Genomic DNA, 25,262 nt, shown 5'->3' with positions numbered 1-25,262 from the left:
TCAATTGTAAGTCACTTATAAGTCAATAGCATCATAACATTTTAAGTAACATTTGGATAATAAACACAGCGCATATTTTCCTTGTATGAACATATAAAATCATTGCACACACCAATATCACTGAATCGGTGGGAGGCCTGGGCTTGTTTCCCTGCAACAAGACGGTCCTATCGAGGGTTGATGGGAGACAGCGATGCTCAAAGGGAGTTCTTTATGTCCAGTCTATTCTGCAATTTAGTTTTCGTTGCATTCATTGCAGAAAACCCTGCTTCGCAGAGGTATGATGTTGGAAATGGAAGCAACATTTTCAGTGCTTTCGTGGCTATCTCAGGATATTCAGCCTTGACTTTGATCCAGAATGCCGGCAGAGATGTTATATCAAACATATTTTTCAGCCCACCGTCATTTGCAAGCTCGAGGAGTTGATCTTCCCGCGCAGACATGGATGATTCACCGCGGACATTCACAAATGGGTCACGGACCCATTCCTTTGCACGTCTTGAGTCATTTGCGGTTGGGAAGTAACATTCGAATTCTGACGATAGCGAAGATAGGTGTTCACGCACCAGCTGTGAGCCTCAGTCTCTCCCACATTCCCAGCTACTGTTGGGAACAGGTCATATATGCCCCTGTCCACTCGCCGTCCCCACAGTTCCAGTTCGGCTTTGAAAGCAGACACTTTATCTGCCAACTTGAAGACAATTGCCATTCTCTCCTGAAGTGACAAATTGAGTTCATTGAGCAGGTTGAAGATGTCACACAGATAAGCAAGTTTTGCTATCCACTCCTCGTCACGCGGTAACTCGTTAAGCTGTTCCAACAGCTGTGCTTCGATGTCCTCCGCTATGTCATCGATTCTCCTTGAAACTGTGGTAGCTGAAAGAGAAACCTGTGCCATCTTGTTAGCTGCAGCTTCTCCCAACAGTTCATGGCACATGTCCTTGGCAGCAGGCAGAATCAATTCTTCACCAACAGTGAAAGGCTTCTTAGCCTTAGCAATACAGCTAGCCACTAAGTACGATGCTCTCAGAGCAGCAGCATTTGTGGAGGTGGTGGCTCTCAACACTTGCTTCTGTCCCGCTTGTTCCAAGTTTTTTCCGCTCAAAAAACTCAACTGGTTTGTCTTTAAGTACAGGGTGCTTGGACTCAAGGTGCCGAGGCAGTTTTGAGGGCTTCATTGCCTCATTAGACAGCTTGTCTCCACATATCACACACAGGGGGCTTGGAGCGTGCGAGTCACTGCTCACAATAAAGCCATATTTTATGTACGACTTGTCATATTTTCTGTTGAAGGAAGCTTTCTTTTTTTTGCAGTCTCAGCTCTGCGTTATCATCATCGTTAGGCCTTTTATGTCCCCTACCACTTCTTCCAAAGAAACTCTCAAGCGGCGTTTGTTTTTTCGCTCATTGAGTAGTTGTAGGTTAATACCTGACTGATGACCTCGCGTGCGTTCAAGTTCAACAGTGGGCATGACAGGGAATGAGGAAAGGCGCAGCTGACTCATAGCATTTCATATCGTTTCCTCGCGGCCCAGTAGCACATGCTTTGCAGCCCAATGGTTGGGGACCACTGCGCTAGTTGTTCAGCCATATGGAAAAATTAGACATTTTAATCAACAAGCAAGATGTAAAACTCTGAAAGTCACTCCAACCTATAAATAAACAAATCTGTTCTTTAGTAAAGCTTGCCGAACTTCTGCTGCCCTAATACAATCCCCACTCCATTCCCATTAGTGGGAGCAGGAATATCCTTGGTACAAATCCCATGGTCAATTTATTGTTCTCTTCCCCACTACCTCCTCCTTTTCACCCTCACCATAGGAGCTGGACTTAATCTTCTACAGTGTTAATTCTAGTGCAAATACTTGAATTAGGCTGGTACAGGGTTCTGAGTTGGATGATCAGCCATGATCATACTGAATGACGATGCAGGCTCGAAGGGCCGAATGGCCTACTCCTGCACCTATTTTCTATGTTTCTATTAGAATGGTTCTGAGTTAGCAGACTTGCTATGTAATCTAAAACAAAGTATTTATATTCCATTAGGTTAGGTAATAAACTTAGATGATTGAATTCCACAACAATCGGCCTGTGAGTTTGACGTCAGTGGTGGGTAAATTGATGGAAAGTATTCTTAGAGATGGAATATATAATTATCTGGAGAGACAGGATCTGATTAGTGCGTGGAAGGTCATGTTTGGCAACTCTTACTGAATTTTTTGAAGAGGTTACTAGGAAAGTTGACGAGGGTAAGGCAGTGGATTGTTGCCTATATGGACTTCAGTAAGGCCTTTGACAAGGTTCCACACGGAAGGTTAGTTAGGAAGGTTCAATCATTAGATATTAATATTGAAGTACATAGTAAAATGGATTCAGCAGTGGCTGGATGGAAGACGCCAGAGAGTAGTGGTGGATAACTGTTTGTCAGATTGGAGGCTGGTGTCTAGTAGTGTGCCTCAGGGATCTGTACTGGGTCCAATGTTGTTTGTCATATATATTAATGATCTGGATGATGGGATGGTAAATTGGATGAGTAAGTATGCAGATGATACTAAGATAGGTGGAGTTATGGATAATGAAGTAGGTTTTCAAAGCTTGCAGAGAGATTTAGGCCAGTTAGAAGAGTGGGTTGAAAGATAGCAGATGGAGTTTAATGCTGATAAATGTGAAGTGCTACATTTCGGTAGGACTAATCAAAATAGGACATACATGGTAAATGGTAGGACATTGAAGAATGCAGTAGAACAGAGGGATCATAGTTCCCTGAAGGTGGAATCTCATGTGGATAGAGTGGTGAAGAAAGCTTCTGATATGCTGGCCTTTATAAATCAGAGCATTGAATATAGGAGTTGGGATGTAATGTTGCAATTGTACAAGGCATTGGTAAGGCCAAATTTGGAGTATTGTGTACTGTTCTGGTCACAGAATTATAGGAAAGATGTCAACAAAATTGAGAGAGTACAGAGAAGATTTACTAGAATGTTACCTGGGTTTCATCTAAGTTACAGAGAAAGGTTGAACAAGTTGGCTCTTTATTCCTTGGAGCATAGAAGGTTGAGGGGAGACTTGATAGAGGTATTTAAAATTATGAGGGGTTAGATAGAGTTGACATGGATAGGCTTTTTCCATTGAGAGTGGGGGAGATTCAAACAAGAAGACATGAGTTGAGAGTTAAAGGGCAAAAGTTTAGTGGTAACATGAGGGGGAACTGCTTTACTCAGAGAGTGGTAGCTGTGTGGAACGAGCTTCCAGCAGAAGTGGTTGAGGCAGGTTCGATGTTGTCATTTAAAGTTAAATTGGATAGCTATATGGACAGGAAAGGAATAGAGGGTTATGGGCTGAGTGCAGGTTGGTGGGACTAGGTGAGAGTAAGAGCTTGGCGTGAACTAGAAGGGCCGAGATGGTCTGTTTCCGTGCTGTAATTGTTATATGGTTAACAATGCATGGAGATAGTTTAGTATCTGAAAGATAGAAAGCTGTGCAGTAAATGACTAGTGGTTATGTATGTTTCTTTTGTATTCATAGGATGCTAGTAATGTTCCTTGCAGTGTCATATAATTCCTTAAATTCAACTTTTATGCTTGTATTACTTCATGCAGTAGTCTATCATATATCATTAATCTATGACCACTTAATTTATTTTGCAGTAATTTTCTTATCCAAATGCCTTCAAACTTTTTTCCCCTCATCTTTACTTTCTTGTACATAAATGACACGTGAACTAGCTTTGAGGTATTCCTAAACTGTCTCTGATCTTGAACATGTATCACTGTTGCTTGGTTAAACATCTCTAGCAGTCATTCCTTCTGAGGGAATTAAATCAACATAGGGTGGTGGGGTTGGGAGCAAAACTTAAGGGGGAGGAGGGAAGGTGAATCCTTCACAGCGTTTAAATAGGAAATGGCCCAAGAGACACTGCAGATGCTGGCAGCACAGTAGCATAGAGATTAGTGCAACAATTTACAGTGCTGGTGATTTAGGATTGAACTCCTGCTGCTGTCTGTAAGGAGTTTGTACATTCTTCCTGTGACCACATGGGTTCCCTCCAGATGCTCTGGTTTCCTCCCACATTCCAAAGATGTACAGATTAGGGTTAATAAGTTGTGGCATGCTGTGGTGGTACCAGAAGCATGACAACACTTGCAAGCTGCCCCAATACATTCTCGAACTGTGGTCATTGATACAAATGACACATTTCACAGTATGTTTCAATGTACCTGTGACAAAGTTAATTTTTAATCTAGAAGATCTCAGGTGTTAGAGATGAAAGGATCCAGAATGGGCAAAAAGCCTGAGTAAGGTGCTTAAGAGGAGGAGGCAGGTGTTAGACATGAGAAGATCATGTTCGGGAGGAGGAGAAGATGGTGGCGCGACACAGCGCGCACGATCTCTCTGGTGATGAATATCTGTAATCTGTCAAGTAGGAGGTCATGCACAATTCTGATTTGATGGAGGCAGACGTGAGAGCACGGAGGAACATCTGGTGAAACTTCTGAAATGCCTGCTTCACTGCCGCTGCTACTGTGCGATCGAGAATCTCCGGAGGGGAAGGCCCCGAATCCTTGGCTTTGCCTGTTGCTTGGCGGCCAGGACCAGGGTCAAAGCGCTCGGCAGAGATGGTGCTCGGTGTCGGAGGGCTGGTCAGAGGCTCGAAGAGTTGGACTGTGGTTGGGTGCTGCATCGGCAAGTTTGTGGCACTGGAAGCTCATGGCAGGGAGAGTTTTCTTCCTTCTACCATCTGTGTGAGATGTTGAGGCTATCAGAACTTTGAGACATTTTTTTACCGTGACCATGGTCTGCTCTTATCAAATTATGGTATTGCTGTTGTATCTATATGTTATAATTGTGTGGTTTTTGTCAGTTATAGTCTTGGTCTGTCTTGTGTTTCTGTGATATCATACCGGAGGAACATTGTATCATTTTTTAATGCATGCATTTCTAAATGACAATGAGGACTGAGTGTCCTCATAATCTACTCTAATCTGTTGAAGGATCTCAGCTGAAACATCAACTGTTCATTTCCCTCCGTAGATGCAGCCTGACCTGCTGAGTTTCTCTCGCATTTTGTTTGTGTTGAAATAACCCAAGAGACTGTTCTGATCGTGTTTTGTTTGCCAAATTTTTAGAAGTTCCATAGTCACATTTGGAGAGGTCTCCATTTTGCACTGTCCACAAGCTTTTAACTTGTTCAAAGGAATGCAATTATGTAGAGAAAAAATTACCTAAAAGCTACTCTCACATAACTTATATCCATCATCTTTACCATGCTAACATATAACAACAATGAAAGCGTGACCATTTATTTAAATATTTGATCTGTTTCATTAGTAGCTTTCACTGATGCACCTGCAGAGTAGTTCTGAGTAACTGATTTTTTTAAAATACTGAATTATTCTTGTAATCCACCCACCACATATGGTTACCAGAACTGAACACAACTTTCAAAAAGTAGTATTAAGGAAACTCTCTTGTATGAAGTGTACAGACTAATACACTAGCTACATGAGATTAGGCATGAATATAGTACAGGTTTTTTCAACAAAATAAGTTGGGTGAAGTTTTATGACAAAATAATTACTATAACCCTTACTAGATTTATATGCAAATTTAATTACTAATCATGATTGGATCATAAGAAGTGAAAGTGCATTTGAGTGACAGCACAGCCAATAACTTATTTGGGTGAGATTGAAAAGCAGTAGAGGACACATGAGAAAACATGGTTTCTTACCGAAGTTCAAAATAGGTTTTTTTTATCAAAGTACATGTGTGTCACCATATACAATCATGAGGTTCATCTTTTTGCGGGCGTTCACAGTAAATACAAAAAACACAATAGAATGAATGGAAGACCACACCCAACAGGACAGGCAAATAATCAATGTGCAAAGATGACAAACTATGTAAATACAAAAAAAAATGTAATAATAAATAAATAGGCAATAAATATCGAACATGAGATGAAAAAGTCTTGAAAATGAGTTGATATGTTGTGGAAACAGTTCAGTAATGGGGTGAGTGATGAGTAGAGTTATCCCCTTTGGTTCAAGAGCCTGATGGTTGAGTGATAATAACTGTTCTTAACCTGATTGTGTAGGTCCTGAGGCTCCTTTACATCCTGTACAAGAGAGCATGGCCTGGATAGTAGAGGTTCTTGACAATGGATGCTGCTTTCTTGCAAAGGCACTTCATGTAGATGTGTTCAGTGGTGGAGAGGACTTTACTCATGATGGACTTGTATCTACTTTTTTCAGGTTTTTTTGTTCAAGAGCATGGTTTTTCCATACCAGGCTTTCATGCAATCAGTCAATATACTCTCCATTGCATCTATAGAAGTTTCTCAAAGTTTTAGATGACATGCTGGATCCTTGCAAACTCCAAAGAAGGTAGAGGTGCTGCTTTGCTTTCTTTGTAATAGCACTTGCGTGCTGGACCCAGGATTGGTCTTCTGAAATGATAACACCAAGAAATTTGAAGTTGCTGACTTTCTCCACCTCTGATTCCTCGATGAGGATTGGCTCATGGATGTCCAGTTTCTTCCCCTGTAATCAGTAATTAGCTCCTTGATCTTGCTGACAGTGAGAGGTTGCTGTTGTGGCACCACTCAGCCAGATTTTCAATCTCCCTCCTTTTTGCTGATTCGTCACCACTTCTGATTCAGCCAGTGACAATGCTATCATCAGCAAACTTGTATGTGGCATTGAAGTTGTGCTTAGCCTCACAGTCATAAGTGTAAAGTGAGTAGTGCAGGGGGTTAAGCACACAGCTTTGTGAGGCACCTGTGCTGATGGTGATTGTGAAGATGTTGGCAATCCGAACTGACTGGGGTCTGCACATGAAGAAATCGAAGATCCCGTTGTACAAGGGGATACCACCTTTAAAGATAGACAAGCATATTGTGCAGAGACCATCCAGAAAACACTAATGCATGCTAACTGTCAGCATAATATTTTAAAATGATGTAATGGTTTCAGTATGTTAGTTACAGGTGTTTATTTACTACCTTTTAACATTCCTATCTCCGGGAACATTGCTGTAATTGAACCCTCCTCCCAGTGGTGGCAGTGTACTTCAGTTTTACAACAAATTCCTAAACCAACCGAAGTTTATATTTTGCTAATAAACCAAGTATAGCATAATAAAAAAATTATATTAGAATGGCCCATGTCAAAAGAGAATTCTACCTAACTTCCGCAATGATTGTGCAGAATTTTGATTGCAAACATGACTGGTGTGAGTAAAAGACTGAAGTGTGCTGATAGTTTCTGGAAGAGAGTATGCAGGCTATTGCCTTTTTTTTTGAATGGTTGCTTTTTAAGTGCTGTTTTGAGACTGACTGGATGTCCCTATTGTGGATATATTAACTGGATTAAATTGAAAATTCGTCATGTGCTTGTAAAATTGACAGTATTTGATGGAAATAGAATAAGCAGAGTTGTTGTTTTCTTTGAAAGCAGTAATTATTGATACAATTGCTTCAATGAGTGAGAGGTGGGATACAATGAGTTTCCCAGCAGTTTATTACACGACTATAGCAATTTTGCTCACAATCTTAATACATTGAAGATCATACTGTCATACATCCTGCAGCTAATCTGCACCCAAATCTCCCATTGGCTCAGCATCAGGAAGGTATTGAAGAGGTAACTGACGATTATTTGCCATGTGTTTCCTCCTCAACAGTTTGTGGGTCCTCATTGAGCGTATGTCTGTTTCAGAATTCATTCTTATGGGAAGAGGATCATCAAACAACTTGCTTTTATGTAGTCGTTTAAACTTAGTAAAAATTTTAAGGTATTTCTGAGAAGCACTTATAAATATAACTTGATCCTTAAGCACATAAGGAGATATTGGACCAACCTGATTCTGAGAAATTGAGTTGAGAAACTATGGTTATTACAATGAATCAGAAATTCATTGAAGTTTTACCACAATGTTGTTCTTACCAACTATGATTGTATTCTCCAAAAAGAGCATGTCACATCCAATCATTGTCATAAAATTTTAGACTATCACTTACTGATAGAAGTCATTGAAGGGTACAAAGTGGCATTTATTTGACATAATCTGTTCATTGCTCAGTGTGGGTTTCCCAACACCTGATCTCAATTCCAGATGAGAGTGACTACCCTTGACATTTGAGGCAGAATTGGACCAGAAGTAACTTCAGGGCACCCATGAAACTGAAGTTGGTATAAAGTGAAACTCCATTGGGTGGAGTTATATTTGCACCAAGGAAAGTGATTGTGAGTACTCTGAGCCCCAGTATTGCAGAAGTCCCAAAGGTTAATATTGGTGGCCTTCCATTATAAGGTCAGAAGTCATTATACTCATTAGAAAATAGAGCTGTCTCTGCCTGTATGCAGGAAAACTTAATTTGCCTTTGGGTAGGGGGTAATAAATGAATAGTAACATTTGCCACATGCATCTACCAGGCAAACTATAATTACCATGTGTCCAAATGCCAGTCTGAAGTGGTGATTACCACCTCCCTGACTTTCCAAAGCCTTTTCACTATCACTAAATAACAGATCAGGAATATGTTAGGGCACATGTATAGAAAAGTAGCAGTCCAACAACATGTGGTGTTTGTTTTTGTGGACAATGGTGACCTCATGATTGACACTTAACCTTCCACCCTAAATGTTTGCTTCCTCCAACACCATAGCTGCAGTGCTGCCTCCTTTGCATCTCCCAACTCTGCAACTGCTTTTACTGATGAATACAAAAGTAATAAGTATATGGAGAGGCAAGTACTCCTTTAGATCACACAATGTCCTGGCTTGGAAATGTATCCCTATTTATTTTGGGGTGTAATCCCTGAAGCACTTCAGTATCACCATGGCAATACCCTGACGGGCAGTGCCAAGTGATGGACAGCAATACTTCAGGAAGGGGCCTCACTATCATCATCTTGGAATTAGTTATGAAAGGACAATAAATGTTTCATTTGCCTGTAAGAGTAGTGGCCCAAAAACACTGAATAAGCTGTCAATGTAGCCCAAATCCCATAGTGGAGTTCTCAAAACTAAAAGTTAGGCAAGGAATTTGGGAAGGAAGTTCTGGAAAGTGAGTGTAGGCAACTGAAGGAATGGTGTGCTGTGGAGGATAGAGTGATATTAGGGTGCATAACAAGGTCATAATTTGAGAAACAGAATTCTTTAAGAATTTTGCTTGCACTGGGAGACAGGTAAAGACCTTGAGGAGAATTCAACATGAAAATTATTTTAAATTTGATATTATTTTGGAACCATAACCTGTGTAGATCAATACTAAAGGTGATAGATGTTGAGCATCAAGTGTGTATAGGCATTGGAGCTAACTGACTGAAGTAAGGAGGTTGGGAAGTTGATTTGTGTGCTCCAAACATATTTGCAGTTGCATGTACTTTTGAACATTATTTATTCTTGGTTCCTGTATTGGATGTATGTTATTTTATTACTGGATTGATTTGACTCATTCAAAATTGTTACAGATCTGAGGCACTAAAAATGTGGTTAATTTATTTTGCAGGATGAAGGATACCAGCAAAAAAAACATTATATTTTCTCAGTTCAGGAAAAATGACCGTGATAAACAGAAACTAATCGAGACTGTAGTGAAGCAGCTACGCAGTTTGGTGAACGGCATGTCCCAACACACATAGCCTGTTGCCCTGGTTATTTTGTTCCAGCCCTTTATGATTCTTCAGCCAGCATTTGTGTACAACAGAATGTAAAAGATTGTCAAGTACCAACAGAGGAATAACAATTGGGAATGTAAAGGGTATAGTGGTATAAAATGAAGGGGAAATGTTTTGTATGTATTTTTCAAATCATGCAGAATTTGGTGTTTTGAGACTTTCAGAATATGTGCAATGGTCTTTACTGCACACTGCAACTGTTCATAGTTAATTTGGTTAAGGACACTGTAAAACTAAATGTACATAACACAAAACTCAAGTGACTGATGGGCAGGGTCAATATGAAGTTGGGTGGATGTGTTAAAACATAGATCTTTGCAAGTTACAGTTGCAATATAATTTTTTAGTTTGGTAGTGGCACTGTAATCTCTAACTTTGTGGATTGACTGTGACATAACTTTGTAAATAATAATCAAAGAAGGCATGATGTTCCAGTCTTGCATAGAGTTGGCTGATGTTTCCTTTTCACTTTATTGACCACTGTTTTGTATGTTTTACCTGCTTTGATGTTCAGACTAATTTTATTTTCACTATTCGTATTCTGAAGGAGCTGTTTGAGAATGTTTTACCTTCACGTCACTGATATGATTGCACGTAAATCTGTATGTTTTTAAGTTTTTACTCAGGGCTGTAGTACTATTGTGAACTTTGACTTCTTTGCAAAAATATTAAAATTAACCAAAAGCACTTCTCTGGCATTCAGAAAATAACTTCCAATCAACTTCAGTCTATTGTTTTTCCCTTTAGAAACAGATCACACCTTAATTCAAAAAGTGGTGGAAAAATTATAATTTCCTCATTCTGATTTTGAGATTGGATCATCCTCAGCACAATCAATAAGGATATGTGATGTATAGCTTCATTATCTTACTGTTTGACTTTCCAGATTTGTTGATTCTTGTTTATAAGATGGATATTAATGAAGAATATTAAATTCTGTACATTGAGCTATTGCAGTACTTTATTTCCACTCTGCAATAAAAGTAACCCTGAGCAGTTTTTAATTGTTACTTTCTATGTCTCAGTTTTATTTTGTTGGACGCAGTTTACCAATAGCTACAATTTTGCATGAGATTAAGATTAATTATTGTATTTTGGAATTATGGCATTTCATATTAACATCTTTCAAAGTATCATCAATATTTGTTCTAATTTAAGAGTTCCCATTAATGTTTTAATTCCGATCATTAATTCTTCATTATGTGAGTCACCTTCATTATTGCTTTAATATGAGGGTTACTCAATAATACTTCAACATGAAGGTTGTTGTCATTAATCCTCCTGAGTCAAGTCACTCATTAATGTTTTAATATGAGAATAATTCTATCTTTCCTAGTGAATGCACCCCTCGTTAATCTCCCCTTAAACCTTCAGTTTATGGGTCATTTAAGAAGTCATTGATGCAAACATTTTCATTAATACAAAGAACACATTGACAGTAAGTTTTTCTATAAACATGAGTTTAACGCATTTATAACAAAAAATAAGTAGAATGATTTTAACCTGGTAAGCTAATGGCTCAGAAGTCAGCCACAAATGAAATTGAGGCATTAAAGCCTTCCTAATGGCTTGGTGGGTCAAAGTTGTTTTATATCTGTCAAATACTGTATTTTGATTACATTATCATCATTACAGTTCTCTGGCCTTTACATACTAGAAACTTATCCAAAGGCTAAACTAATATCTCTATTCAGGTGATTTTCATTGCACTTTTGTTGCTGCTCAATTACTATCAAGCTCTTACCAGCAAAAGGATTCTAGAGCTGTCAAAATATTGTTATAGGAAACCTAATTTGATTTCACCAAAGATCAGAGGTATAATTTTATTTCAATAGTTAGTGCAGAGCTATCGCTATTGAATGATTTTACGTATATGCCTAATTTGATTTGGGCCTTTCACATCCAAGTAATAATTAACGTTAATGCAGTCCCAAAATCTCAGTACTTTCTAAAATGATCACTGATCACAGCCATAGGCAGAAACACTACAGAAAGTACCCCCATCAACCTTTTCTGTGCACTAAATTGTACTGTAGCAGATTATTTGCTTCATAATGAATTGTTACTGAAGTGATGAGGATGCTAAAGTCTGGCAATATTAGAAGTTGCAGGAAATTAGGTAAAGGTAGTAAGAGTAATTCGGAGCATTTCAAGAAAGATGGTAAGCTGCTCAAGCTCTTAACAAGTCGGCAGCATTTTAATTTTTAAAAAGTACAGGAATAGCTTTGAGACAGCCAGAATACTGTACACAGATGATTCAAAGTGTAATGGGAAAACAAGTGCCTTCCCCTTTTTACTCCTCTACTATGGGCCCATTCTGTGGGCAATAGAGCAGTATTACCTACATGTCCATCTGCCCTGCCCCCCACCCAACATTCCTTTAATGATGGGCATTGTTTAATTCTTTACAATTTTTGGAATTTTTTTAATGACCTAAGTACATTTCAAACTTTAAATTATTTTAACTTAATTCATATTTGGAATGGGAGCTCTTGGAGAAGAGTTTAAATCTCTCATTTTCAGCATAGGGAATTTCTTAATGTGGCTATATTTGCGTGTTGAAAGTGGTCACATGGAAATATAAACATTGCCAGTGTTTTATTAATTTATTAATTTAAAATCTAAGTATGTAAGCCTTTTTATATAATCGTTATTTTTCCTAAATAAATTAACTGTTTAGTTCAAGATTTTTTTTTAAATTTTGATATCTGCAACTAAAATGAACCTTTCAGCTTATTCTAATTAAAAATTCAAATGTATGTAAACTTCAGATATGCCCACAAATAGATTTTTATCCCGAATAAAACTAGCTGTTTATGCTCTCAGATTGTTTTAATTTTTCGCGTTCTTTTTATTGTTCAGCTAAATGTGATGTTTATTTTATGGGAATTGACTTTACGCTGGCCTATTAGCTTTCTTCGTTATGTAAAGTAGTTTATTGATTTAAGCCTCTGGTTTTGGCTAAGCTTTTGTGGACGCACAAAAAAAGCTATAAAGCAAAAGTGGCGTAAAATTAAGCACAAGAGAAAGCATTAAATATACAGTTTAACTCGATGGTGCCCCTCTGAATGGGTTGATAGCATTAATCGTAAGGAATAGGGGCTTTTGTAACGTGAATACAGCTTTCATTGCATAACGCATAAATTTACATTGGATTTTTTTAAATCTAGACTATGTACCCTATATTACCAGCCTTTTTAGTTTCTCGATTGTTTTGTACATAACCCACATAAAGGAAAACTGGCGGATGTCTTTGGTTGAGTACTCCGACATTACCGATTATATTTGGAAGTTGTCTGCGGATGTGTGATCGAACGAAGGAGGGGTTTGTTTTTTTTTAAAAAACTGGAGGTTTTACTTAACGAACTACTCAGAACCTTGCCGAAAGAACAGATTTTGTTTCAGTAAACAAGTTTTAAATGTCCCCTCGAAAGAAGAGAATCGTATGATGTGTCCCGTCTCTTTCTCTCTGGGCGAATCCGTGTTCTGTTTCTCGTTTGGATTGTAGAGTATCTGTCGGTGTGTGTGGCCTGAATCGTCGCATCACTGGGGTTTCTACTGGACAGGGCTGAGTCCTTAAAAGAAAACACCTAATGAACATTCTCTTGCATTTTTTTTGGGGTTGTTGTTGAATTACAACTCACGTCCGGTAATTATTGAAAGAGACGGGGAAGAGCGGGCGGCATGAGAGCCGGTACTCTAAAATTAGTTTCGGATTATGACAGGGAGTAAATGGATTTCTGATACAGAGATCTTAGTGATTTATCCAAAGATGAAACATACCGTCCCCTAATTGAGCTAAAAGGAAACCCGGAAAGAAATTATACTCTCGAACCAGGAAGATCGCATGCATTAAAAGCACCGCTGGATTAGAAGCGGGGGGGGGGGAGGGAGCCTTGATCTTAAGCATTTTTCAGATAGCGCTCTGCTATTTTGTGAAGAAACATGTCGGGTTTTTGTTCTGCTGCCTTTTAAGCAATTTATTTCTTCCTTAAAATATATAAATTCATTTTTAAAACGTCTATTGTAAAGGAAATAAGAGAATATGAATAAGCTTGCACCTGGCAATCTCTAAAATCATGTTGGTTACATTTATTGTCATTAACATCTAAGGGGCAGTTACTAGGACAAACGACGCCGCATAAGTAGTGTGGCCTTTATGCCTGCTCCCTCTTAAAATTATGTTCAACTCTGAACGACCCAGTCTCCCACTTTTCAGGACTTAACTACATGGAATATATTTCCAGTGAAGCGCCAGGCCAACTTTAGGAGGTCCTTAATAGAATCCGGGACAGATCCTGGTACCTCTTATCCTTGGAAATGGCTTCTCCACAGCCAGGTCGTTACTGTTTTTCTGTTTCCAAATGATCCAAACATTGGAGAATGAAGGTAGACGGAAATAACCGGGGTAAGTGTACAGGTAGTCATTTGCAAAATAAAAAGTTATCTCCAGCTAGGACTAAGTCGGACATGAATTGAAACTGGAGATTCCACCGTGGATTTTTGTTTTAGATCTTATCAAGTCACTGATTGCACTGAAAGATTTAAAATCATATCACGCTGTAACAGCATATCAAAATATTTGAAGCTGAAATTGTGCCCATTGTTTTATATTTGCGTGTCAACTTGAATGCCGACACATATTTGTACTGTCCCGTACAAATGCTTTCTCAGGGAACGATCCCGAAATCCTACAGGCATGCGCGAATTTCAAAATAAATTGTTTACGTCAGCCATATCCTGTCTCTGAGTCAATCAAAAAGTGGCGGAAGTATCTTCGAGAAGACAAGCGAGTGTATATTAACGCTTTTATTTAATTACGAGTTAATCCTACATGTTGTGTACTTAGATTTTAATGTCTAAGGAGTGCATTCCATTCATTTTGTTATATTAATATGAATTTGTAAATTTCCTTTATTTTCTACATAATATTATAAATGTTACATGTAAACGTGAGAGTATGCACATTGTACGGTGGAGGAAAACAAGTGAAGTAAAACATTCCGTTGATGATTAGGCTAAGTTACTTTATTAGTCTTGCAACTGTGATATCTGGTCATGTCCCACACAAGAATGCCAGGGACAACGAGAGATCCTTTTTGAAGGAGATCGATATCATATTGAGGTGAAACACATCTCCTAGCAGCATTTGAAGAATCGGAATGACAACAAATAAAATTAGACAGTTTTTTTCCCCAAACCAATTAAAAACAAACAAAAAAAAGAACAAGAGAATTGTCAGGACCTTCTGGAGCCGAGTGGGAAAGAACACTTCCCTCGGGAGATTCGTTGTTTCTTTGTACTGTTAAAGGGACACACACAAATATAAACTACACCAACAAATACCAACAGGTGTTTTCAATAAGTGGGTGTGGGAAATGAGATGGTACACCTGGAACTGGGAGATCAACTAACGATGTTAAATTCAAAAGCAACTGTGAAGGGACAAATGCAGCTAAACAAAGTGAAGCTTGGTGTCCCAGTGAAAAGAGAGTCGAAAAGAGAACAGAATTAAAAGTAGAAAGTATCAGAAATCCCAGCAGGTAGTATTTATATAACCGTGCGTGTATAGCGGTTAACCAAAAAAATATATCATTTAATTGGAATTGTACGAGTATTTGGCTTCAAAAACGCTGTTTATAACACGAGACTAACTTTTTCCTACGGCAACTGGCGGATCCTCTGCTTTCAAGTAGTATTTTCGAGGATTTGGATAAAGCATACTCGCGCAGTTGGTGGTCTGAGTTAAAGAGGAACAGTTCGAAAAGACAAACCCCGTTGCGGGTAATTAAATCCCAAACCACTCAAATCTCTGCTGGGAGGAAAATCAATATGGGGGAGAGGAACTATTTTAAAGGTGTCTGGACTGTATTATGGGGGTGGGGGGAAGGAATCTTGAGCAGATGTAAAATATATGGACTGCAGCGGAGACCGGTTAATAATAATGAACTGTAGATAATGGCAAGGAATGTCGGAGAGAAGTCGATGCCTGTGTAGAAGGTGACTCAATGTAAAGAGGGCCTTGTTTCGTTGTAGTGTTTTTATTCCGTACCAACATCGGACAGCAAATTACTGAATTAGCAATTCGATATCATAAGTGCGTAATTTTAGCATTTGCCTGTTGAAACAATAATAGGCTGGAAGGTATTAATCAAACTGTTAATATTCTTAACTTACATTCAGATTGTCTCTGTAATCCTGATGGTCGACATTTTATTTTGGCAGATTGGTTTAAATGCACAGAACTGTAAATGTTGGGGACATATTCGTTTTTATTAAAGTTGCAAAATACGCAACCAGACTTGTGTACTTTGTATCTGCAAATAATTTATCTTAGAATCTTTACAAAATATAAAGTTAAAAGATTTTAAAGTATTTAAATTCCGGTTCATTTTTAACAGTATAATTATCTGTTTCAGCAGCGGGGCGAGCGGTTGATGTTGAGTGTCGAGCAGGGTTACGGATCACTGTACTGAAGGTTAACTGTGAGGCTGAACTGTACATAATTATTCCAAATCAATTGCTTAACACCGCACATGATAGTTTCATATCAGTTATCAGTTTTACAATTTGTTTTTTTTTACTGGTTAAGTAAGCTGCGCATTTCCAGCAACACTGAAATCTGAACGGTTCTCACGAGTGCTGGGTATCCAGGTCAATACAAAATTACACAGGCACTTATGATGCATAAATCCCTGGTGCATGTTGTTATGTCCCAATGCCTTTTACTCAGTGACTAATCGTCATAAGGTACTATTATATCGTATAGATCTCCAGAAAAAGACCCAGCGCACCACACCAGCCGCTAAAAAGCGCATCATCAGCCTCTTTTAATCGATGTCAAGTATTCAGAGAGGGAAAAAAAACAGGTGAACTCTTCTCCCAAACTTTAATAGACTATAATAAATGTTTGTCTTGCGCTTTTTCAATCGATGAATTGATTTCCCCTGTTTGTGAACCAATGGATGAAGTAAGACTCGCCTCCAGCTACTGGGTTTACTCCAGGTTTTAATTCTGGTTACAATAACAAAGTGTTCAACCTTTGTCAGAGAACGACAGAAAAAGTATGTGATCAGATTGCCGTTTGGGGGAGGGTGCTGGAGGGGCGGGGTCCTGTATTCTTTGGGGTTACTGACTGGTCTATGATGGACTCTGTAGCGGTGGCCGGCTGTGTTGATGTGGAGTTGCTGCTGTTACTGCTATTGGTTACCTGTCCTCTCACTGAGTTATTCGAGTCCGAGCAACGTCAGTGATCTGGTGCACTGACCGCTCTCCTCGCTCCTTCGATTTCAATCATTGCGATCAATTTTCTCTTAAATCCATCTAATTTGGCACGGATTATCGCAATCTGATTGTTGCAACTTTACAAAGTATTTAAATTTACCAACGACGTCATCCGAGGAGGTGGATAGTCCAGTTAGCGAATATCTATAAAACCGCTGTACACAGAAAACCCACCAATACTCACCCGGAACAGGTTTATGGTGGAATTTTAAACGAAAACTACCACACAATCTGTTAAAACCGACTATCACCTCCGACGTTTCAATTGCGTGAACGGCAAAACAGTAAGTTTTTTTAAAAGAAAGCTGGTTTCTCTCGTTAGCCAATCTATTATTTGTTTTCAGTCTTTCACTGACAAGTGTGAATAAGGACTGCAAACTTTCACGCTTTGCCGCCGGAGATGCAGTCTGGGATTGTGCGCAGTGCTAATGCGGTAATGGAGTACCCGCCAGCAGATTACGACCCTATTAATTTCATATTTGCTGTGTTTACAACCTGCAAGGTCAAATCTAAATTTAAACATTGGAATTAATCTAGATCCAACGAATCCGTTACTGGTAGAACTGTCTCAATCAAATGTGTTTTAGTAATTGCCTCTTGCTCAACAAGGGTTATTGTCTCAATGTTAACCATTCTTTTGGCCTAATTAGATAAATGCATGCTTGTGGATTGCACTGTTGAAATCATATGTCTGCACGCTGAATTGTTGAATGAGGAGTAGTGTTGCCGGCACGGATAATAATATCCATGCTCCTAAGATAACCCAAACGACCAAACAGGAGATAATATTTTAAATACTGGATATTATCATTGGAAATTAAAATATTTTAAATATTGGATATTATCGTTGGAAATTAACTGTCTACGAATAAACATTATATTGGGAAAATGCTGAGGAAATAGCCAGCCTCCACTATGGCATTCAAATATTCCGGGTTTAAAGCATAAGAGTTGTTTCTGTACAATTTGATAGCGAACAAACATGCTACATTTTGCAGGTTCAGACTAATATTTGCGACTCGTAACTCCAATTAAGTGTGATCTCAAAGTCCCTATAAAAATTATTTCCAGTTTTTCTCCTTTACCAAGTTGTCCGGCTTTAACGATTAAATAAAATTGTAAAGAACGCCTTACAAATTACAGCAATGTTTATTGGATAGCACTTAATACACAATCATTCTGAATCGCTGCCTTTCCGATAGACACTTTTCACGGTCGATCAGTAGTTTCTACCAATGACAATGTTTTGTGTGCAGGATACGAGCGGAGATTGAAGATTCCCGAGAGATTAAACCGCTTCCAATGTGGTGTTGATACGAGGAGATAGAACGTCCTATTAATATCAAAATATTATTATTGAGACTGAGTCCTCGACGCAAAGGTTGATAGTTCGCTGTGAAAATAAGCGTTGGCTGCTGTAAATTACTCCCGCGGCCGCTGGCCATGTTCCTGCCCGGGGTTGATTACCTGTCGGCGCTGGCTGCGGCTCTCGCCTCGCTGCTCTCAGTTCTGCTCCTACTCGCAGTCTCCAGACAGCTGTGGACCCTCGCCTGGAATGTGACCAGAGACAGGGACAACAAGCTGCCGCTTCCCAAAGGCTCAATGGGCTGGCCATTACTTGGAGAGACGCTGCACTGGCTGGTACAGGTATGGAGGGAGAAGGCAATAATCGTTAGTGAAGCGGATAATCCTGCGGGTCAGGCGTTTTATATCGGCGGAGGGGCGGGCACAGCGTCCATCCAGGTTGATTACTTTTTCGCTTGTGCTAGGTTGACTTATACAGTAAACAAAGCTGAATAAAATAACCGGTTTCTGTCTGTCGCGTTCTATGCTAATGAATAACAAGGCGTCGAGCTCTAAGGCACTTCCTGAATTTATTGGCTCCTGGTTTTATATATCCCGCCAGTTATTGCTCCATACGTAGGGAGAAACGAAGTGTCCCGAGATTGCCTCCAAATACCTTAGTGTCATAATTTGGGTTTACATATTATTCTAATGCTTTTTAATTTTTAATGCAATTTTTTTATTGTATTCTTAAAAACAGTCTCCATAAATGTGCGGGTAAAATCAGTATCTGCTTTTAGTGCTGACTGTGGTTCGCGAAAGCCGCGTCTACATTAACACGCAAGGCTCAGGGGTCAGAACTGTGTGTGCAGGTTATTACGCATTACATTAAGGGATAAAGGATTGATTTGGGAATATTCGAGATGACGGGAGGGTGAGAAAACGGCGAACACCAACGAGGGTAAAATATGCAGAGGAAGATAAAAAAAAAGAATATTCCCATAACCCGAGTTGTGTGCGGCCGGGAAGGGGAACCCGTCTGGTGAGATGGGTGTACTCGTTTGACATAGCAAAAGAAAAGTTGCATAAGCCCTACTACATCAGGTTGTGTGTGCTCCCTGCTAACTCGTGTGGGATTTGGTTTTGTGAAGGGCGAGGAGTGATTGAAGGGTCTGTGCCAAAACCTCGGAAGCACTCTGCGTTAATTACAAGTGTTTTCAGATGTCGGAAGCAACTTGGATGTGGGCACTTAGACTGAGCCTCGAGCTTTCCGCCAGCGCTCGATTCTCCGTGACACCTTCCTTTCTCCCTTTCGGCAGGGCGCCAACTTCCACGCTTCCAGGAGAGAAAAATACGGAAACGTCTTCAAAACACATCTGCTGGGAAGGCCGGTGATCCGAGTGACGGGTGCGGAGAATATACGCAAGATCCTGATGGGGGAGCACAGCCTGGTGAGCGCGCAGTGGCCGCACAGCACCCGGATCCTTCTGGGTACCAACACGCTCGCCAACTCCAGCGGGGAGCTGCACCGCCAGAGACGGAGGGCAAGTACCTTCAGTGTGGAGGGGAGGCGTGGAGTAAAACGGAGACGCGGGAGACTGCAGTTACTGGTACCCGGAGCATCAAAAAGAACAACCTTGGGGAACCTGGCGAGTCGGGCAGCATCAGAATACAATGAAAATCATCCTTCCTCCACAGATGCTGTCTGACCGTAGAGTTCCTCCTGTTGTTTTTTTTTTGCACGAGTTCTCAAAAAGGAGTCATGCATTCAGGCACTAGGCTTAAGTTTAAGAAGAGCTTCGAATAACCAAATTACTAATATGTGGCTTCGGACCGAAAGCATCATTTCCTCCTCCTCCTCTCCGCCCACTCCCCGCAGATGTGGGTCCACAACGCTGAGCTCCTCCTGCAGTTTGTAGCTCCGGATTTCAGCATCTGCAGTCTCCTGCATCTCTAAGCAAATCGCGGGCCTCGCAAATCCGAGTGGGTGATTTTAATGTGCCACTGCTCTTGCTTCGATCCGCGTGTCTGAGCATTTTAACAGATTGCGGGATCTCGCAGTTGGCCCGCGCTGTCTCTGCACTCACGCTCCGTTGTATTTGCAGATCCTGGCCCGGGTGTTCAGTCACGCCGCTCTGGACAGTTACATCCCTGGCACCCAGCAGGTGGTCCGCTCCCGGGTGCAGCGCTGGTGCGAGGGGCGAGCCCCCGTCACCGTATACCCGGCCGCCAAAGCGCTGACCTTCTGCATCGCCATTCGGATCCTGCTTGGTCTCCAGGCTGCGGATCACCAGCTCGACCATCTCTCCAGCATATTCGAACAGCTGATGGACAACATTTTCTCGCTACCTTTGGATTTTCCCTTCAGCGGTCTGCGTAAGGTACGGCAACGGAGTAGTTTACGTTCAGTCTGTCATCTGTTCACTCTATTTCTCCTCTGCAATCTTTCCATATTGAATGCACCTCAACATAAGATATGTTTTTGGATTTAGAGTGCTGAGTAGCGATTTTTCCACGGGACTGTCTTACAACCTGTCGCGGACAAGTCCAGGTTTCACATTCGCTTTCGCTGATTATTTTCCTGGGAGGTGTCCTGCTGCATGAAGAGCGTTTGGGCCGCTTCGTTATATAAAAGAGCCGAATTAATTTTTGGAATTCGTAAATACTGTATTCTTTTCTCTGCACTTTTGTGAGAAACTCCAACACTACCACCCTCTCCCTCCCCCACCCGAGCTCTTACTTCAATATTGATGCCGAGCTTTGAATTTAAACTTCTGCTGGTTTTCTGTTTCTATATAATTGTGCTCACCACAACATATTAAATGACAGGAGCATTTTAAAGAAGTGGCTCCCCTTAAGTAGGCAGAGTATTGTTCAGAGTATTCAGTCTGTTTGCAAGTGCTGTAAGAGGGGAATGTATCAGATTTAAACCAGAATTATCTCATGCTGCAGCTTCTTTTAGAGTTCGTGGCTAAGAGACGCATTCATTGTAGCTCTCAGACAACACCATCTTGATAAGCATTAGCCTTCAATATAAAATGGACTCCGGATGAAACCTGTTTTATAGCAATATACTTTGTTTTTTTTTGAAAGGGCATTAAAGCAAGGAACGCATTGCACGAGTACCTGGAAAAAGCGATTTCTGAAAAACTGCAACAAAGCAGCCCAGGCGCTTACCCCGACGCTTTGGATTTCATGCTGAAAAGTGCGAGGGAGAACGGGAAGGAACCAAGCCTCCAGGAGCTAAAGGTAATCGGATCCCGACTCTCAGAATGGGATAAATCCCCTAGCCTCCCATCCTCTTCCTGAGTTTCTTTCTGCTTTTACAATGTTCCGTTCCATCCTTATCAGCTTCCTACCTCCTCATTAATAAACAAAAGCAGAAAGAGTAACGCGGTGATCTTTGCATCTCCGAACAACCCGCAAGCAACAACTGCCGGTGCATCGTCCAAGCGAAATAGTTAACGACTTGAACCAGCACTACGACGTTGCTTATACTGGTGTGCATCTTGTACGCACGCACAATGCCGATAACCGATCAGGAGTAACATCACTCACCAGCTTAGGGCGCAGCGAAGCCGGTTTCCGTTCTGTGGTAATACTTAAGACTATGTGTAAACACCCCGCATCGAATGGAGCCAGTCTGCGCTCCGCCCGCCGACCCCAGCACTGGGTGTTTGAAGTACAGCTGAGCGCTAACGCCGGTTGGTCTTCGCAGTCCCGATCTCCCGAGCGCAAATGGAGCAAGAATCGTGCCGAAGTCTTTATCCAGTTGACTGCCCCTGCTGGTAACGATTCTGAAGCTATCGCTAGTTACTCGAAAGGCAGGTTTAGGTTTATGCACGCGTATTGTCGTTCCCACTCGCCTTCTAAACCGTGTTGCACCTCCAAAAGTAGAAATGGGTTTGGAAACACAGAACAAAATTGGTCTTTTCAGATGATGCTTTCAGTCAGAAAGTGCAGTACGCTTTTTGTTCAAACTGTCTGGCAGGAAAGCGCTCCACTGTTAACTTCACACATGACATAAGCACGGAATGGTCACAGTATTGGAGGAGACATTTGTCCCACGGAGTCTGTACTGTACTGGCTTTACGGAAGGGCAATGGAGTTGGACTCATACCTTGGCCCTCTCCCCAGCATCCTGCAACTTGTCCTTCCAGATACTCCCGCAGTTCCCTGTTGACTGTTACAATCGAATTTGCTCTTCCATGTACGGAAGAGATTCAGCAGATGCTGGAAATCAACTCTCACGAAGGACTGATGAAGGGTTTGGGCCTGAAACGTCAACTGTTTACTTCTCTCCATAGATGTTGACTGATCAGCTGAGTTCGATCGTGTGTGTGTGTGTGTGTGTGTGTGTGTGTGTGTGTGTGTGTGTGTGGTGCCCAGAGTAAACCGAAATACTGACCACACGTTGTGTGGGGGAGTGTGGGCGGAATTCCTTCTGCCCCTTGTACAGATAGGTCCTTGAAAAGACCAGTTTTGTAGTATGTAGCTGACTCTGTCCAGTCACTTTGTCACTGAACTCCTTAAATGTAAACTCATTTTAATTGGTCTATGGAGTTAAAAGACTATCCAGTTAAATCTAGACTGTACTCAAATTAGTGTCTTTAGCAGGGCTGCAAAGGGAAAATTAAAGCCTTTTTATAAATGTATTCCAACCCAAACATAAACAATTGGAATTTATTCCACTGATGGAACAAAATAATAATTGGAATTTTCTAGAAGCTGCAGGAAAATAGAGGATATACAGTAGTTTCATTTCAGTTGTTAGCCAGAGTATATTGTGATTGTATTCAGAAATGTATGTTGTAAAACGAAAGTGCTGCTGTTTACACCATGTACCTTGGTAACTTGGTTGCCACAGACTTGTGCAACAGATTAGGGTAATTATGTCAATCATACTGCATGGACTAGAAGTACTGGGAATGAATTATAGGACAGCAGCCTAATCTAGATTTTAAAAAACTGAACATGTTGGAAATACTCAGCAGGCCAGGCAGTATCCATGGAAAAGAAATGGGAGTAGCATTTCCAATTATTTCTTCTTCCACAGGTGCTACCTGACCTGAGACTTTCCAGCATTTTCTGTTCTTATTTATAATTGCTTGGGTTTGTAGTTTCCTCTTGCTTTTTAATTATTAGCAAGTTGCCTGATTTGGTCATTACTGATGGCAAATAATAATTTCACATTTTTGTGTTCTTTTTTATATATATATATATCTGACTAACTATGCTGTGAAAAATTTAAATGTCTAAAAATTTACGCCTGCATCCATGAGTCACAGTGTTTTTATATCCTTTTATAGTTATGCTTACTTTGATGGGAACCCAATTTATAAGCAATCCCATTAAAGTCATTTGCAAGTAAAATGACACAGTTTATCAAAAGGACTTCATAAGTGTTTCTCAGCACCTGGTAAACATTATAATCAATATATATAATTTCTGGAGAAGTTCCATCATGTTGATTGTCTTCAGAGAGGACTTGAATAAATTAACAAGCAATTTATTTTGCACTCTATAATAACTTCATTTTACTGAACCTATAGAAGCCTTTTAAGATGCTAATTTCATTTTTGGTATTAATGATTTTCCACCCTGCTCTAACATTACATTTACATTGCGAGTCATGATGATAGTTTGCATGAATTATCAAGGATGCCTTCTTGATCTAATTCCATTGAAATTTACCACATAAGAAAATGGGAAAGTTCTTCCTTTCTTAACTACACTTGCTGCTGAATTTGAGATATCTGTGGGCACACATCAGGAGAGAATAGAAATAACCCTCAAGATGACAGAATAAGTGTTCCTGGCCAGAGGAACCAAGCAATGTAGAAGCACTTTGCCTTGGAGCATTACTTTTGCAGTAGTCCTAGCCAGATTCCATACTAGGATTCTACAGGATGTCCTCAGAGAAGCTATCTAGTAGTCTTGTTTTGACATCACATGCAGATAAACTGCAGAGGCTTGTGAAACTGGACATGAGAAATGTTTTTGGGCCCAAGGGCCCTCTTGTACATTATAATTAATTTAAGCTGATGTTTTATTTTGTCATGCACACAAAATGCTGGAGGAACTCAGCAGATCAGGCAGCATCAATGGAAAGGAATAAAGAGTCAGAGTTTTGGGTGGAGACCAATCATTGGGACTTCAAGAAAGTCAGCTCTCTTTCTGTACAATGATAAAACTTCGTATGTTTTTAATATCCATATAGAGGATCTTTTTTGGCTGTCAAGAGTGCAATTCAAAGCCAGCAACTGCAAACAAGATACAGTTTTTTGGAAGCAATTGTGCAGCCAACAGTCTTAAATGTTAACAGTATTAAGTTAATGATTTTCTTAAAGTCAACACAAAAAACAATAGTAACAACTTAAATGCAGACTCCATAACTCCATAAGAGCTTTCTGTCTCCACAGCTCTTTGCCAAAGGTTGAGGCTCCTGCACTGAACTCAGTGTTAACCCCAATGGAATAATTATACCCAATACTTTTACTGTGCAACTCCATTAATCACCTACTATAATTTGGTACAAATGTTCATTTTAATACAATAAATGTATGAATAAGATCACCTTCATTTCGGTTCCCTTCAGACATGAAAATTAACTATAAATTTGAAATCTTTAAAATCCTTATTTCCAGCGATGCAGTCCAAAGCTCATTTCTGCTGTTAATATAAATCCATTTTGTTGTGAGTGGTAGTTTCACATCTCTATCAAATACAAATTATTAGATATACATATGCAGAACAGATTTGATGGGCTAAATGGCCTAATTCTGCTCCTATACATTTTGGAAAACTGACATATAGTTCTGTATTTTTTTCTCACACATTTTTTGGAGGTGGGTGTGATCACAGAACTGTTTTGACAGTGTCTGACCATCATATTCAACAATGACAGGAGAGTTTTAAAGTGGAAAAGCTGTTCCTCTCTCTCGACCTTGGAAGTCCAGGTCCAGTGGGACAAGTAGCCATCACAGCAAGGGTTGCAGTGGATGACCATGGC

At 40.2% G+C, this 25,262-nt stretch overlaps 2 protein-coding genes across 5 annotated transcripts in view; both read left to right on the top strand.

Annotated features, from left to right (window-relative positions):
* Window positions 1-10,673, top strand: part of LOC134358975 (exocyst complex component 6-like) — a 194,539-nt gene extending 183,866 nt beyond the window's left edge. For all 4 annotated transcript variants that reach the window (XM_063071718.1, XM_063071716.1, XM_063071717.1 and 1 more), the window contains one exon: window positions 9,514-10,673. In XM_063071718.1, coding sequence (XP_062927788.1) covers window positions 9,514-9,646 — 133 coding nt within the window. In that variant the 3' untranslated portion in view covers window positions 9,647-10,673. The remainder of the gene's footprint in view (window positions 1-9,513) is intronic.
* Window positions 10,674-18,302: 7,629 nt separating this feature from the next.
* The window catches only part of LOC134358976 (cytochrome P450 26C1-like), a 30,973-nt gene continuing 24,013 nt past the window's right edge, over window positions 18,303-25,262 (top strand). The window contains exons 1-4 of the mRNA XM_063071721.1: window positions 18,303-18,613; window positions 19,570-19,794; window positions 20,356-20,631; window positions 21,344-21,499. Of these exons, the coding sequence (XP_062927791.1) occupies window positions 18,410-18,613; window positions 19,570-19,794; window positions 20,356-20,631; window positions 21,344-21,499 (861 nt within the window). The 5' untranslated portion in view covers window positions 18,303-18,409. The remainder of the gene's footprint in view (window positions 18,614-19,569; window positions 19,795-20,355; window positions 20,632-21,343; window positions 21,500-25,262) is intronic.

This window comes from Mobula hypostoma, chromosome 19 (genome assembly GCF_963921235.1).
Source record: "Mobula hypostoma chromosome 19, sMobHyp1.1, whole genome shotgun sequence".
In the NCBI taxonomy this organism is placed as follows: Eukaryota; Metazoa; Chordata; class Chondrichthyes; order Myliobatiformes; family Myliobatidae; genus Mobula; species Mobula hypostoma.
Note: the sequence above shows the minus strand (reverse complement) of the source record. Positions and strands in the feature narration are given on the sequence as shown.